At 31.4% G+C, this 16,567-nt stretch overlaps 1 protein-coding gene across 2 annotated transcripts in view; it reads left to right on the forward strand.

Annotated features, from left to right (window-relative positions):
• The window catches only part of LOC106466034 (nephrin-like), a 122,147-nt gene that overhangs the window by 64,598 nt on the left and 40,982 nt on the right, over positions 1 to 16,567 (forward strand). For both annotated transcript variants that reach the window (XM_022393963.1, XM_022393918.1), the window contains exons 2-3: positions 14,163 to 14,501; positions 15,565 to 15,672. In XM_022393963.1, coding sequence (XP_022249671.1) covers positions 14,163 to 14,501; positions 15,565 to 15,672 — 447 coding nt within the window. The remainder of the gene's footprint in view (positions 1 to 14,162; positions 14,502 to 15,564; positions 15,673 to 16,567) is intronic.

The raw sequence follows: 16,567 nt of genomic DNA on the forward strand, positions 1-16,567 counted from the left end.
TCTTAAATGATGCAAAAGTAATTGTTATCTAACTGAAATTTATTTCTTGAGGTAAATCATATAGAAAATAGTTCAACTAATAGCTTGTAACGAATATAGTATTTGTCCTATTTTCGATGTTGGATGTAACTAAATAAAACAAAATTAAAATACATCTTAATTGAGTAACTCGTATGTGAAGGAGATATGTGTGGGTAAAAGGGAGGGCTTACGTTATAAGCCATCTCATGCTACATATAGTTCCGTTAAAATTCTAACACTATATTGAAGTAAAGAATTCAGAAAACAATCCTTACTATGATTTTACTGCTACTTAACACTAAGATACGTGCATTATCGACTGACTGTATGTAACTGCTTTTATACCTTGTTCATATACTTTGTAATAAACAAAAATAAAGTTAAAACAAATCTATTTATATATACATTATACAACAGATGGCTAAGAAGTAATGCATATTTTTTTTATCAATTGTTGAAATTGTTATGATTTAATCATTAACAGGAAATTGCGAAGAAATATAACTATATAGTTTAATATCACTCATCCTATTTTTAATTACAAATTTATTTTAGAAGAACGTATTAAAGGAAAATAAGTTTCAAATAAAAAATGGCATGGTGAATTCAAATGTTTTCCTTGAAATAATAGTAACATATAAAGTTTTACTAAGAAACTTACAAGATTTGCTTAACGTAATTTAAAACTTCTCATAATTGCTCCAAAAGTTTAATGGAAAGGCATTTTAATTTTGTAAAATAATGTTGTCTCGCTGTATTAAGATTAATATCTTATTAGTACCCCAATTTCTGCATACTGTGTAGTGAAGATAATATATAGAAACTTCAGATAATAATCGCTGTTAATTCAAAGGATACAGTTTCAAATCTGAGAGTAAATCAAATTATAAATCTCGATAGTGATAAATTAGCCTACTGCTCAGACACATACATTAATAAAATATGATTTTTTTTAAATCTTTCTAAAATTGTTTTATACTCAGTATGATTACTGATCATTTTAAGCAACAAGATAGTGTGCATAATTTGTTAATGAGGCACTAAATAACGTATTACGTCTGTCTTTGAGAGAATTGTTGTTGTTTTAACGCATAGGTACACCATAGGCAATCTGCGCTCTGTCCACAACGAGGAATCGAACCACTGATTTTAGCGTTTAAAGTTCGGAAAGTTACTGCTGATTCACTTGGAGACTAAGTAACGTTAACAGAATTTTTTTCTATATATATATTTGTAACTTTTAACATTGCTGAGAAGCTTATTTTAAAGAGTAAGGTTCAAATTGGCTTGACGAACCAGCGCCTTCCCTATCACATTATAGGATAAGAGCTAAAAACGAGGTAAAATGCATAAAGTTGTAAAGAAACATTATTGCATAACATAGTACATTAAATAACTAAGAATATTTTAATCAATACGTACTTTCATCTGTTTAATGAAGCAAATCTCCTAAAATATACTATTTTCAGCCACAAATTTATGATTTTTGGAAAAAAAAGTGTTTGAGCTTATTTTCTTTGCTTAATAAATATAACAAAACGACAATAAAATAACGTTACCATAGATGTGTTTCTAACTTCTAGATTTTTTTGCTAATAAGGCACAAGTTGAAGAAAACTAGAAGCAGAAAATTTTAGTATTCTCCTAAATATTAATTCCTTATAATATCATACAATTACGACATCGATGTATCTAAGTATGACAACTTATATTTCTAATTTTAGAAATCTGAACAAGAAATCATACATTTCATGATGTTAGCTTTGGGTGTGATGTTATAGTACACCTTTACTGCTTTCTATGAGCAATAAATGAATGGATGTAATGACAAGAAGGAAAAACAGTCATTTTAACGATTTGTGTAAGATCTGATGGTAAGAGACGCTATTTATATCTGAAAGTAAGCAAAGTGTTCTCAGGGTGAATTTGGTGTCGAGTAATGGAAGCGATTAGGTTGCGGAATAGCATACACCAGCTGGGTTCTTCACATGATTTGAGAGACATATTACTTCGACAGCCCCATTTACCATCAACCTCTCAGCTGTATGCAGTTTTCTTTTACCATAATAAAAACCTCTGAATGTTTTTGACTTTCTTGGGCAGCAGCTTTTAAGGGAAAAATATAGCGAAATAGATTAATTACAGGAAGAAATTTCAAAATAAAAATATGAATATAAAAGACTCATTAAAGTAGCTTTTATCCCTTGTTATGGTATACAAACTTTATTTTATCATTTTGAATATATTTGTTTATTCTGAATCTAATTGGGAAAATAATTGTCCCAGCAATGGTTAAATATATGTTGTTAACCAAGAAGTACAATAAATAAAAATATAAATGACTGATCATACCAAAACGTTAATAATAATAATAGTAAATTATTGTATATTTCAAAAGACCCAGAAGTTCGAGCGCTTTCAAACAGTTGACAATTACTTTTCGGAAACCTAACCTTTTGTACACACACTGTAATGAAGACAACACACAGAAACTTCAGATATTATTCAATTTAGTCTTATATTCTGTAATGCCTGACTTTATACCAGTCTCACTTTTGCTAATAAAGCACAAAATGAAGGACAACTAGTAGCATAAATGTCCAGCTCAATCTAAACTATTAATTCTTTATAATATCATACAGTTACGACGATGATATGTTCAAGTACGATAAATTACTTTTTTCATTTTAGGAATCTGAACAAGAAATTATGCATTTCATGATATTATCTTTGCATGTCAGTGATAAGTTTTTTTCTGGGGAAGAATAGTCAACTAATCGAAAGCGCTCGAGCTTCTGAGTCTTTTGAAACATACTTAACTGTTTTTGGTGATCTTTTGTACTGACTCTCTCATCATATAACTTATTAACTTTATCAAAGTAGTTTCTAGCCTGAGTCAAAATGTTCATGTAAAGAAAATATAACAATGTGTTTGAGATCGAGAAATAATTCAAATAATTTTAAAATATAAGTGAAATTATTTTAACTAAACCAATACTTATGGACAACAATATCTCAGAGCTACCTAGCTATGAGACTACGCAACACAATATTTGAAACATGTGCTAGATGGTTACTCTTATTTTATTATAAACAAATTCCGCTTCTCTTTTAACATAAAATTGTTTAGTAATTATTTTCAATACTTAAATATTCTTTTTATCACATTTTCTTTAAAATGCAAGCAGAGTAAAGGATAACAATGATAAAAGATTCCGTCAGAAGGAATATAAAAGGCCCGTATCAGGCTTGGATGAAACTGCGCACTAATGTAACGACCGATTGATATATCGCTTATGACATGTTGTCTCCCTTCTGCGACATAATTTCTAAAACACTTGAACAACAACAACAACAAAAAGTTATATATTTATTAATAAATCCGACTGTGTATAAAACTTATGGGGTAGTTGATGGAGGTACTTGCATCATTTTATTTCTTGATGGCGACCGGTGCGACAGAATGAGCGTAATGACCATTCAGTTGACACAAGCGTTAGTTTTGTATAATATGTTCAGCATATACAAATGAATATGCAATATTCTAATTTAGTCATCTGAATCATGAGCACCATTTACGACAACGGAGTTCCATTCCTGATTAGCTGCGCCATCCAGGTATATTCTGCTCACGTGATTTTGAAAAGGCAGGGACGTGTCCTGGCGACGGTGAAAGTTTGGTGGTATCATAAGACAATTAAAACAAGAACACCGCATTCCATTGTCCTTCACATTGATAAACATAGATAGTTCCAGCTACAAGGAGAAAAATGCGACCGTCCCTGTAACATGTAAATCTACATGTATAAGTGGTATAAGTAAACCGTACCAGGGCTAAAAACGTTATAAAACTTTCAAGACTGTAGCTTTGCACGTTTCACAATGTGGGTAACCTTAGCATTGCGTATCTTCCATCTCGTTTCGCGATATCAGCTTCATTGTGCGCTTCTGAATCCTTGGGAGATCAAGTTCTACATGGAACACGGAGATGGAATCTGCCACAATTTCGATTTATCAATTCCATACTCTACAGAGAATCTTTTCAACTCAGGGTAAGGCGTTTTTCCGTACACTTCCTTTCATAAAGCACATCTTTGGAGCATATTACCACCAACGTGGCTTTTACCAGTTACTATACTTTTATGTTTTACCAGTTGGCACATTTATGGGCGAGTGGTCGGCAGAACGACATTTATGTTAATACAGGGAAATATAATTATTCTGTTAAAACGTCATCTTCACTTGCCTTTTCATATTTACGTAAAACTAACAAATATTATGTATTTTTCATTAATAGATAATGTATTTGAATATTAATATGAATGTTTCTAAAACATATAGGAAATACTATAGACGTTATGTTAAAATTCAGAATGCTTTACAGCGTTAGTATAATATAGTAACACATTTTCATTAAAGCAACGGTCAAAGATTGTTCCAATATTTATAGCGCACGAACTGTTCATTAGTTAGAAGTAAGAGGTTTATAATGTGATTTCTAGGGCAAAACGAAAGGGTTATTAGTTTGATAGGATAGGAATGAAACAGTGCAAATGAAGTGTTAATGTAGAGATTTTAGTACAAAAAGTTATAGAATGAAGCATGTAGTTTTTCACAAATTACATTAATTGTTACAAACCATGCTATGAAATAAAATAAATATTATGTTTTTGATGTTTTCTAAAATATGAAACAGGCCCGGCATGGCCAGATGTAACGGGCGATTGACTTACAATCTGAGTGTCGCGGGTTCGAATCCCCGTCCCATCAACATGCTCGTCCTTTCAGCCGTGGAGGCGTTATAATGTGACGGTTAATCCCATTATTCGTTGGTAAAAGAGTACCCCAAGAGTTGGCGGTGGTTGGTGATGATTAGCTGCTTTCCCTCTAGCCTTTCACTGCTAAATTAAGGATGGCTGGCGCGGATAGCCCTCCTGTAGCTTTACGCGAAATTCAAACCAACCTGAATCTACATTCTCCAGAGAGAATAATTTCATACAAATACAACATCAATGCGAAGTAGTCAATAAACAATATTAAGTGTAATGGTCCTTACATTGGCAAAACTATACTCCAATTACACCTGTGAACATATGGGAGTATCAAGCAGAGCTGATAAACAACTATCAAATCCCCCCAGACTCCGCAATTCGCACACATAGTGAAAACAGCAATCAACCCATCTTGATTAAAATTTTTCAAAGTCATCTCATCTGGATCATCCAATATTGAATTTTTAATTAAAGAAAATTTATCTATTATAAATGAGCTCCCAACTTTAAGTTTGTTTGCTTGTTTGTTTGGAATTTCGCGCAAAGCTACGCGAGGGCTATCTGCGCTAGCCGTCCCTAATTTAGCAGTGTAAGACTAGACCAAAGGTACCTAGTCATCGCCGCTCACTGCAAACTCTTGGGCTACTCTTTTACCAGCGAATAGTGGGATTGACAAAATAGTCACATTATATAACGCCCCCACGACTGAAAGTGCGAGCATGTTTGGAAGGATTCGAACCAGCGACCCTCAAATTGCGAGTCAAGCGCCCTAACCATCTAGCCACGCCGGGCCCCAACTTTAAGTAATAACACAACTTCGCTACAATTCAGCCTGTTTTGAATAACTTGTATAATATTCTTATAATTGTTGTATTGTCCTTTTCTTTCTTCTTCTTTTTTTTTTTTTTCAATTGACTACATCCTTTTTCTCTATATTTTAATTACTCTTTATAAAATGTTGGAACTTTAAAAATTTTTGTACCTAATATTTTACCTTATTCAGTATAGCTTGCTGAAGATGGGGCATGTACATTGCAAAACGTTCAAGAATTAAATGCTTGCTACCGTACACACACGTATCAAACGTTTGTTGTTGTTGCCGTTCTGTTGTTCATCATTAAACTTCGATTCCCGTTGAATGAAACTGTTACAATTTTAAGTAATTTGTTTGAAAATAAAGGTCTGCTTTTATTTTGTTAATCGTTTGGTTGGAATATATAATATTTTTTTTCCTGAAACTATAACCTTTGTAATTCTGTCAGATAAGGTCTAACGTTTATATATTTATATTTTGATAGAATGAAAGAAATATTATGGAATTAAAGAAAAACTAGTTGTGTGAAAAAATGAGACATAAGCACATTCGATATTTTCAAGTTATATACTTATACCTCATTTAATGCAAACTATTTTTCTTTTATTCCATATTATTTTCTACGTCACACGATACGCAGTTGAAGCAATTTCTCGCGTGTGTCATAGTATTTTACAGTCCTGATAATACGAGTCCATCATAGTTGAAGCTGGTGCAGTACTCTTCAGTTGTGGTATATTTCTAAAATTCAATACTTCATGTTTCATCTCCGGACTCCTAACTTCTGGCGGTAAACCATATAGATTGTCTTAAAGGGCTAGACCCAGGTGGTTGTGTTATAAGATGCTATGTATCTGTTTCTGCGGCACTTCGGTAATATGACTGTTAATATAATGATTAACTTCACAAGGAGATTTAATACAGTAATTTTCTTTAAGAACATTCTCATTAAAATAAAACTTGGTGGATTTTTGTTTATTTATGTTGTTTAGATTAATTACTAACTTTATAAAGTTCAACTTTCAGATCTTCTTACATCATACAGATATATATCTGAATACTTCTAGGGTATTAAGAGGCAAAAATTAAAAAAAAGTTATGGCAGGATATAACAAAGATTTATTGTTCACTATGTACATATTTTCGGCGTTTTCGACTAACATAAATCATAAATACTCTTTGCGTGATCTACAGATATATTCCCTATATCATGGCGGATATGACTATGACATTGATGAAAATGGTACAATGTTACATTTATTGCTAGAGTAAATTGTGCTATTTGAAAAAAAAAAGTGTAAGAGAATGAATTCTGGACACTATACACGTTGTTTTACCTTATATCTGTGTAATAATTTACGTTTTTATTTATCATTCTAACAAATTCAAGATCGGAAGAGGTAGCATACTCGTGGTTAATCCAAATATAGCAGCCTGTGAGAAAGGTTATGTTGATGAAACTGAAAAAGGTTTTAGCACGAGAATATCTGAAAATAAGAAAAACATTACAAAATCAAAGATAAACAAAATATTCACTACAATACATTGACTATCCTTAAATGTGAAACTATAGCAGCGGCATGAAAGTTTAGCATAATGGCAGTGTCACACTAAACTATCTCACTCTTCTAGTGCTTTACTTTTAAAAATGGAAAAAAATTGCTATATGTATTAAAACAAACATTATATTTAAAGAGTCCATTACTGTAGTGTCAATGCTAATAAGCTCAGATTCTTGAAAGCTACTCTAAAATAATATATTTATTCTTTGCCGTTTCGTCGTCTATCTCCCATTCAGTTTTCTGCCTATAGGAGTTTACAGATTAACGCGAGGCTTCAACAAGAGTATATTTTAAATCTACGTTCTCTATAGGCAAGGGAATACAATTTTGCAGAAAGATTGATAAAAGCTGTAATGAACTGTTTCAGACGCACTTTAGAAGTTTTCTCATGCATCTAACAACTTTTTGGTCGCTAAGATGTGTGCAAGTGTGATCTGTATATAAGAAAAATATATTCCGTAGGGCTTCTACTTACAAAAGATGCTCATAAATAATGTAAACAGTATAAATATTTACATAGTTTTTGTATAAATTTTTTTCGGCTTCACTAACATGTTTGATCTGACTTCTGAAAGATTAAGTAAAGCTCTTTGTAAACTTTTTTGTTGCACTGGTATCATCTTTACAAGGAAATGTAATTTACTATTTATATAACTTCTTTGCATAAGTTTTTAATGACGCAGAATATTTTCAAAATATAAAAAATATGATCAAGGTATCTACTCAGAATATAACATAAAAACATCTATAATTTACCGGTCTTGGGTTAGCATTTTCTTAATTCTGTGTATTATCGTGACACAAAGACAACAAATATAATTTATAGAACTAAAGCAAGCAGAATACCCCGTGTCTGATGTAGCAGAAAAAAAATGTTGTTTCTTGATGAATTTCCTCGAAAAGCTATTTGCGCAAAAAATTGTTTATTTGCTTTGTGTTTAAGTGCAATGCTACACAATCGGATATCTGGGGCATGCCCATCGCACGTGCCGAAATTGTAACATTATCAGAATTCAAGCTTACAGCTGAACTGCACCATAGTACAGCCATGTGTTAAGAATTTACATAATGCGTGGTTGTTAACCAACCAATTAGGTAATACCACGCCAGCATAAACGTACATATTGTCATATTATTCCAAGCAGTTCATAATCCCTCAAGCTTACAGCTGAACTACATTATAGTACATTCCAGTACTAAAAATAGTTTATTATGTGACTGGTGGTTATCCAATAAATAAGATAATGCCACATCAATATGATGCCTATGAAAATAGGAATATATGCATATTATATCACATTCAAAGAAAGGTAAGGATGAATAACCAAGAAGGATATTATAAATTATACTCAAACCAAAAGGCTAAAATGAGCATTAGACTTCAAACAATGTGATGAGCAATATGGATGAGGATGCAGATTATAGCTGATCCAAATTCAACTCCTTTGTCAACTAGTGCTTTTGAGAACTAGCGAATCACGTGTGGAATCAGAAAATGCAATTAAACAATACAAAAAAATAATACTTTTATGATGTTTTGCCAGTAAAGCACATGGAAATTTTTTTATGCAATAAAACTTTTATTGTTGATAATATAAAGGGTTCAGTACGTTAAATCAAAACGATTTGCATATACAAATCAGTAAATGACATGACTCCACAACCGACATATAGTGATGAAGGAACGGAATGTACAAGAAATAATTTTAAAATTGTTTTGCATTTTGTTAGTAGTGTGATTCCTCCGAGAGCTGATCGTGTTAATTAAGGAAATATATCTAACAGCCCTTTCCGACACTAATTATTTATACACTTAGTCCATATAAATATGTTCAACTTGGGGATTTAGAATTTAAAAGACGGGATATCCATTGCACTTAATGAAAGCGGGAAAAAAAGTTATGTGAATAAACTTGTGGCACGAATATCATCCGCACAGAGGCATGAAACAAGTCGTACCCAAGGTATGGTAAGAAAAGTGAGGTATCTTATAACAGACGTTAACCCATTAACACAAAAATCAATGGTTGTCCACATGTCCCAGAAAACAGTACACTGTATAATCAAGAAAGATCTCTCTCTGGGAAAGCAACACAAGTCACGTGTACATAAGTTGTTTCCACGAAATATATGTTCAACCATCACATACATCAAAAAGTTGGAGAAGGAAGCGTATGTGTTTGCTTTTCATGTGAAGGTATACCATTCAAGTCGTCAGATGCAGCACCTATAGATTTATATTTGATCAAACTGTTGAAACGGAAGTTGTAAAACTCGTCATTCTACGATAGATAACTTATAGAAAGCTGTCATGTAGTAGTGGTGTGCTTTTCGCATGGCAGTCTTATGACAGAGTTTTTTTGAAATAGAAACTACGCTGCAGGACTATTGTTCAGATGCAAGGCCATTAAATAGAACATGACCAGACCTGGCGACATGGAATCTAACGATGTGGTGAGCCTCTAAATTCGTTTTAATATAACGTACTCAACTTTTGTATAAGCGGTCAAAGTACAAAATCCAAACTATTCATGATGTTTAAGCAATATAAGACACTCCAGTAGAGAGACTGCCAATGACCTAACTATAAGTACAGGTGTGATTGCTACTTCTAGAACAATAAGATATACATTAGCATGAAATAGCCGTTGTGGGTGTGTAGCTGCTCAAAAATGATGTTTATAAGATATAGTTAAATCAAAAGGCTGAAGTGGTCGTCAGACTTCAAATAATGGACAATAAATTACAGAGGGTGTTCTTTAAAAGCGACTCAGTTACAAATTGCTTAGAAACAATCACTGATCGTTTGTTCCACGGCCGTGTGGAGAACGTTGTTAAGATCAGTATCTAAAGAAGTATGCTGTGGGACAGATAAAAGTGTGAGGCGAATCTCAGTGAAAGATTTTAGAGATTTAACCAAAATTAATGGACCTTAACAGTAGAAATCCACGATCATATTCTTATCCATCATTTCATTCCCTCAGGAACAGGACCTGTTAGTCAGAGAAAAATTCATCATCCTGTAAGACTCTGATCCTAAGCATAGAGCAAGATGCTAAAACGAAGAAACACTTGCAACCAAGATATGAATATGCTGAATACTGTATAGGCTTATATAGGCTTTAAGGATTTCTTTCCTCATCTGCTTTTATTTTATTAATAATAAAGTATATTTCTCCCTTTTTTGCATTAAAGTGAACACACAATTCTTTGCGTGAGAAAAAAGTGAAAACTGACCTTTAAAGCAACAATGTTTTTAAAAGTCATTTTGTTTGAAATTAAGCAAACTGCATTACTAAAACTATAAATATTAGAAAAATCATACTATTTGTCTGAGAAAAAACAACTCGGATCAATTTCACTATTTTGGAAGTTAAAGATTCACTAATTATTGTATCCTTTTCGAGTATCTCATGTGGCGTAAAGTTGCATGTTTGTTTGTATATTATTTTCATGCTAGAACGTAAAGAAAAAATTGCCTAAAAACAGCATTACATTTTTAAAAAACATCTGTTATATATGGTGTACATATGGTATAATAATTCGAATTTCTAGACATAAGCTTAGTAAAGTAAGTTTTTTCAAAATATCTAAAAAACAAATAATTTGTAATTTTTATTTATTTATAAGTTAATATGCAGAAATATCCAGAGATATAACAGTGCTGTGTAAGTTTGGCTTTCCAAATTGTTAGTGCGACCCTCATAATGTATTATGTCAAATAAGTACTCGAACAATAAAGCTTCTCGACATATTACGAATTTTCTAAAACTAATTGGCGTGATTAAAATAACATATTCTTATACACATCATGTTCTATTAATACTTGAAGAAATGTTTTGTGAAATAGTCAGCTACGCAATTTACTATAATTTTTAGTAAAATATATATAAGCTTTTCTGACTGAATTCGAAACCATCTTAATTGTATATTAATAAAAAAAATTATTTAAGCCAGCTTACTTTTTCTGATCTATTAAATATTTCAAGCCAACATTGAATTACTTATGCATCATTCATAATTGTGACCTATTTATTTAAATAATATATATATATACTTAACTATAATTCTTTCGAATTCTGAAAGAAAGAAGAATCTTGGCTGACAGAAGTTATATTTTTTTTACAAATTTCACCTTTAAAATATTTATTGAGTATTTGTGCATAGGAATCAAATAAAACTTTAGAAGGAAAATATAATGAACATACTTCTATGGTTTCATTATATATGTAATTCTAAACACAATTTTAAACCACATTCGTATGAAGCTAACAACAAACGAAATAAAAACCAAAACTAACAGGTTTGAGGACTGCGTATTGCTAAGCATCTCATATTTTCTGTGTGAGTTATTGCTCTCAGCATCTGTTAATCACAAAACATAATACCTAATTATTTATTTTACAAAACCATCATAGAATCGAGTAGGCTAATGTTATATTTTAGGCTGAACACAATATTTGTTTTTCTCATAACATAATTTGTTTCCAAAGAATTAGCATGGTTTCTATAATCTATATAACACTTGTATTACTTAAACTATTTATTTTAATTCATTTACACATCATTTGTTATTTTCGAATGGTCCATTATTGGAACTTAGTTTTTTATCGTTTCATAATAAATGCTTGTCTTTGTCGAAAACAACACTGAGGAATTATATTGTAGTTAAATAACATATCCCAGCAAAATCTCATAGATGTAATATTTAAAAAATTACTAATATTTTTGATTCGTATTAGGTAGTTTCTTTTTATAGGAGCAAAAATAAAAACAATCAAATATATACGATTGTTTCATGAAAAGTTTATTAAAGCAAATATTTAAAAAAATACAAGGAAACAAGCGACACACAGCCTTTTAAGATAATTCATTCTTGTCCATTCCCTTTAAATATGATTTTATATGTTTAGGGATGTTATTATTTTATTTCAGTCCCCTCTGCAACAGCGGCAAGTCTTCGGATTTACAACGTTACAATCAGAGGGTTCAATTCCCTTCAGTATAAACAACAGATAGTCCGATGTGGCTTTTCTATAACAAAACATACACCTTTTTATTTAATTGTTTATAACTTTTATTGACTAGATATAAGTGAGTGCAGTCGAAAAAGAAAAGTGAAGATATTATGAAATGCATTTGGTATTTTCTTTGAAACATGTGCTTATAGTATTGATAAAACAATATCTATTGTTAGTTGTACCATATGAAGTTGACGATAAATTTGGCATTCGGAAGTAACAGAATCAAAGAATAAACTATAATCTTTTCCCAAGACATATCAATTGTATAAATAACCTTTCACGTCTACAGTTATACATTTAAAATCTTTTAGAAGCTGTAACTATTATGGATAATTCGAGAACTTTTTTGAACTGCATTATGTTTAGAAAGTGTCATTTAAAGAAATTAAATATTATTTCAAAATTTACACTATATAAATAACGCTTTTTCTGCCTAGCGTGAAATACTTAGTGTACATTTTTCGTGAAATTATTCATGCAATATGATTCAAGTACACAGGTTTAAAATTTTCTCCTTATTAAAGTAATGAGTATAGTTTTTCATGGGGGGGGGGGGGAATTCTATTGAAACCGAAGCAACCCTTCGCTTTTCATTTAAGTTAGTTTAAGTTGTAGCTAAGCAACTTCTGTATAGCTATGAAAAGTTCATCTACTTATGGTGCTTATTGCAATCATCAAAGCAAAGCAATATGTTATGACCACATACATATGACTCCTACTTTTCGCTTCAAATACCAGTCTGGAATGTATTTAATATCTACTTCCAGGCCTGGTGATTTTTTTGGAACTAGTGAATGAGCCTTAGACCATGTACTTTGCTAATGTTTCATCTTATTAATTCTATTCGTGTGTTTTTCATTTCAGTTTTGTGATGAAATATCATCCATCCAGAAACTATCTTTAGATCTTTAAGGTATTTAAAAGCAAGCTATTACTGGAAATATCATAAACAAGTTGAATATATACATATCTTTTATATATACTATCCGTATCAGATTTTAGAAAATGCTCAGGCCATGATGTACTATCTTTAATATATAGAACTTCAACGTAACTTCAGTATCAGAGAGTAAAATGTATTAATTTTCATTTTCTGAAACACTGAACGCTCCTGCGAACATGTTAATTTTCATAAAGGCATAATGTTATAGACAATTTTAATAATACAAGTTGGATAACTTGAGTATGTTTAAAGAAACCGTCTATTTCAGTAAATATTGTAGTTACAGATATTGTAACACATAGCCTGCCATTTGAATGCTCTCCACATGCTCGACTTAATGGCTCTGTCATGGGTACATTTATTAATGTATAGTATATTTGTATAAGAATTCCACATATATCTTGTAAGTATTTAACACAGACTGGCCACCCATTGATGCTGTTATATTAGTCGTTTATAAACTTAATTACGTTTATCTACTTATTCACACCATATGTTTAGTAACAATTATAAAATGTTCTTTTGATGCTCTGTAAAAAGTAATTAAATGCCACTTTATTAAATTTGCTAAGATTTAAATTTGCAGTGAATGTTTATCGATTACCAAATTGATAAGTAACCAAAAAGATTGGCTTGTTGCGAACAATAAACTAAGCTGGAAGTATTACAAACGTAGAAGAATTATATTTCAAAAATTACAATGCTAAACCTAATTGTTTAACTTCTTTGGAAACTCCTGTATTACTTCATGAAATAAAAATTACCAACTGGTGAAGAAGAAATAACTAATTCCTGATATGTTTTAAAACATGCTTGTATATTTATTTTAATTTGGTAACAATTGCAGTGTGTTTTAAAAAACATGCTTATATATTTATTTTAATTTGGTAACAATTGCAGATTGTTTTAAAAAAGATGCTTATGTATTTATTTTAATTTGGTAACAATTGCAGAGTGTTTTTGAAAGATGCTTATATATTTATTTTAATTTGGTAACAACTGCAGATTGTTTTACTCATATTTCAGTAATATCAGCGAACTTAACAGCAGTTGAAGATCGCTCTGTTGTTCTACCCTGTAATGTAAGTTTCCCAGCTGAAAACGACGCCATCTCTTTAGTTCTCTGGTTTCGTGGAGATTCTGGTGTACCAATTTATAGCCTAGATGCTCGCAACGGCTCAATCTACAAAGCCTTTCATTTCTCTGACGACATCCTAGGAACACGTGCCTACTTCAATCTGACCTCGAAACCCCCACTATTAAAGATAGAACCGGTCAAAGAAGAGGATGAAGGAGAATATGAATGTCGGGTGGATTATCGACGAGCACGTACAGAAAAGTGGAGAGGCCACTTGAGAGTGATTGGTAATCCCATTTTATCTCTTAGAAACTCTTGCTACACACAATGATCCTTTAGAGATGACAAACAGCTATTCTTGTTTAATCAAAGGTATATGAGAAAACTAAAAACAAATTGAGCCATAGAAATGATAACGCATAAATTATTGCGTATTACATATTATAATACGCCTAATAACATTTCATATTCCATATTATCATATGCCAAATACTTCTTTTCTTTTACCATTTGTAAATTTCTCTTTCACGGTTACTTTTAACAGTCTATATATATACTTGACAGTAGTTTATAAAATTATCAATCATACTCAAACGAGTATCAAGTTTCAACAATATAGTAAAATAGACATCATTCATACACATTATGACTGCCTATTGTTTACACAGGTCTTTACATTTATGTTATTGCAAGATTTTCTACTAATTTATGAACGTTTACACCACTTTCTAAATAAATTTCAAGTAAAACATTTCAGATCTTCCCACAGTGAGTACACAAAGTTGGCTTATCAATGGAACTAAGAAATTTTAATATGAATGTCTGGTAATAATATCAGTTCCTTTCTACTCAGCGTGAGTTACAGTTAAATTTTTGAAATATTTATCGAGCTTTACTCTTTCATAACTTTGCTCAGCGTTAAGTGTGTGAGTTTTTATTCGGGGCTCGATCTCTGCATTAGGGATAGTCAATTGTTTTACTTTTAAGATAAACATACATAATATGTATCATGTACTTTGGTTTATTAATATTTCAGGCTATTCTGATAAACTCATTATATCTACAAAAAATATGAAATAGAATTTAAATGAATGTTCCTAGTTTTGTTATGCGGATAGGAAAATAATAACATCATTCGTAGATTTTAAATATGTGCGTGAAAAATAGATTTCAATTTTACATTACTTTTGATGTGTAATGCGCATTTGAGGCAAGTTATCTTTCTTTTTAAAAGTGATAAGATTGGCTTCTGAATGAAATTCAACAAACCAGTTTAATTTTTTTATCCTTATAATGATGATTTGAATGGAACCTGACGTTAATTTATTTTAATGAGAAAATCTATTTCAGTTCCTCCAAAAAATGTTGTTATCATGGACCATGAAGGAACACAAATAGAAGGAATTATCGGGAGATTCAATGAAGGATCATTTCTGTCATTATCCTGTGAAGCTGAAGGTAGTGAATTAAGCATTATTTCACATTAAGTTCCTACTATCAAGTGACTGAACGCATTTTACACTCTGGAAAAACGTGTGCGTACCTGTGACTCGTGTTACGTATTGTAATTTCAAATGGTCTGAAACCGAGCTAAATAATACTTTAGCTTTAGTAGTTAAATTGTACTTTGGATTTAGCAGTTAAGTAAAATCTGATATATAGTCAGTTTATGATATTTGCCAACAAGATTGATACACATATTTCTTTTTTAACACAAATTCGTTTTAATATAAACACAACAATACCAGTTACAATAACAGTTATTACAAATAGTTATTACAAACAATGATTCATATACAAAAGTTTCACAAAATTACAAGCAATATAATGTCTTCTTTCTAGTCTGAAACTTCCTTGATATTTTATCGAGGGTTCACGATGAGCGAGTTAACTACTAGTTGATGTAGGGACAATTCGCTTAACGGGAAGCTAGCTAGCTTTGTCCTCTGTTATTTACCGGCCACACACGTCGAGTTTTCCACGGTGAATTTATATAATGTTATCGTAAAATGTTAATATCCAATGATAATCCACTGAAGTTAAACGATTTGTAGTGTTCCAACTTTGTAAAGGTTCCTGGTCAAATATCTGAGGTTTTCCCATTGGTAAGCGTTATAACAATCACAGTTATAGCCTCCAAAGTTTATAGTACACTGACTATAGAAAACTAATAATAGACACTCTCTTTTGGCGCGTCGTGTTGGTTATATTTATAGGCGTGTGGTGGTTTTCTAGAAAATTCAGATTACGTAACAATACAAATTTAAGCGTTAACGTACATACAACTGTTGTTGATTCATACTCTCGAGAATCTTCTACAACTTTGGAGAATAGGCGGGAGTTCCCAATATAT

The sequence above is a fragment of the Limulus polyphemus genome, unplaced genomic scaffold (assembly GCF_000517525.1).
Source record: "Limulus polyphemus unplaced genomic scaffold, Limulus_polyphemus-2.1.2 Scaffold2, whole genome shotgun sequence".
Lineage (NCBI taxonomy): Eukaryota > Metazoa > Arthropoda > Merostomata > Xiphosura > Limulidae > Limulus > Limulus polyphemus.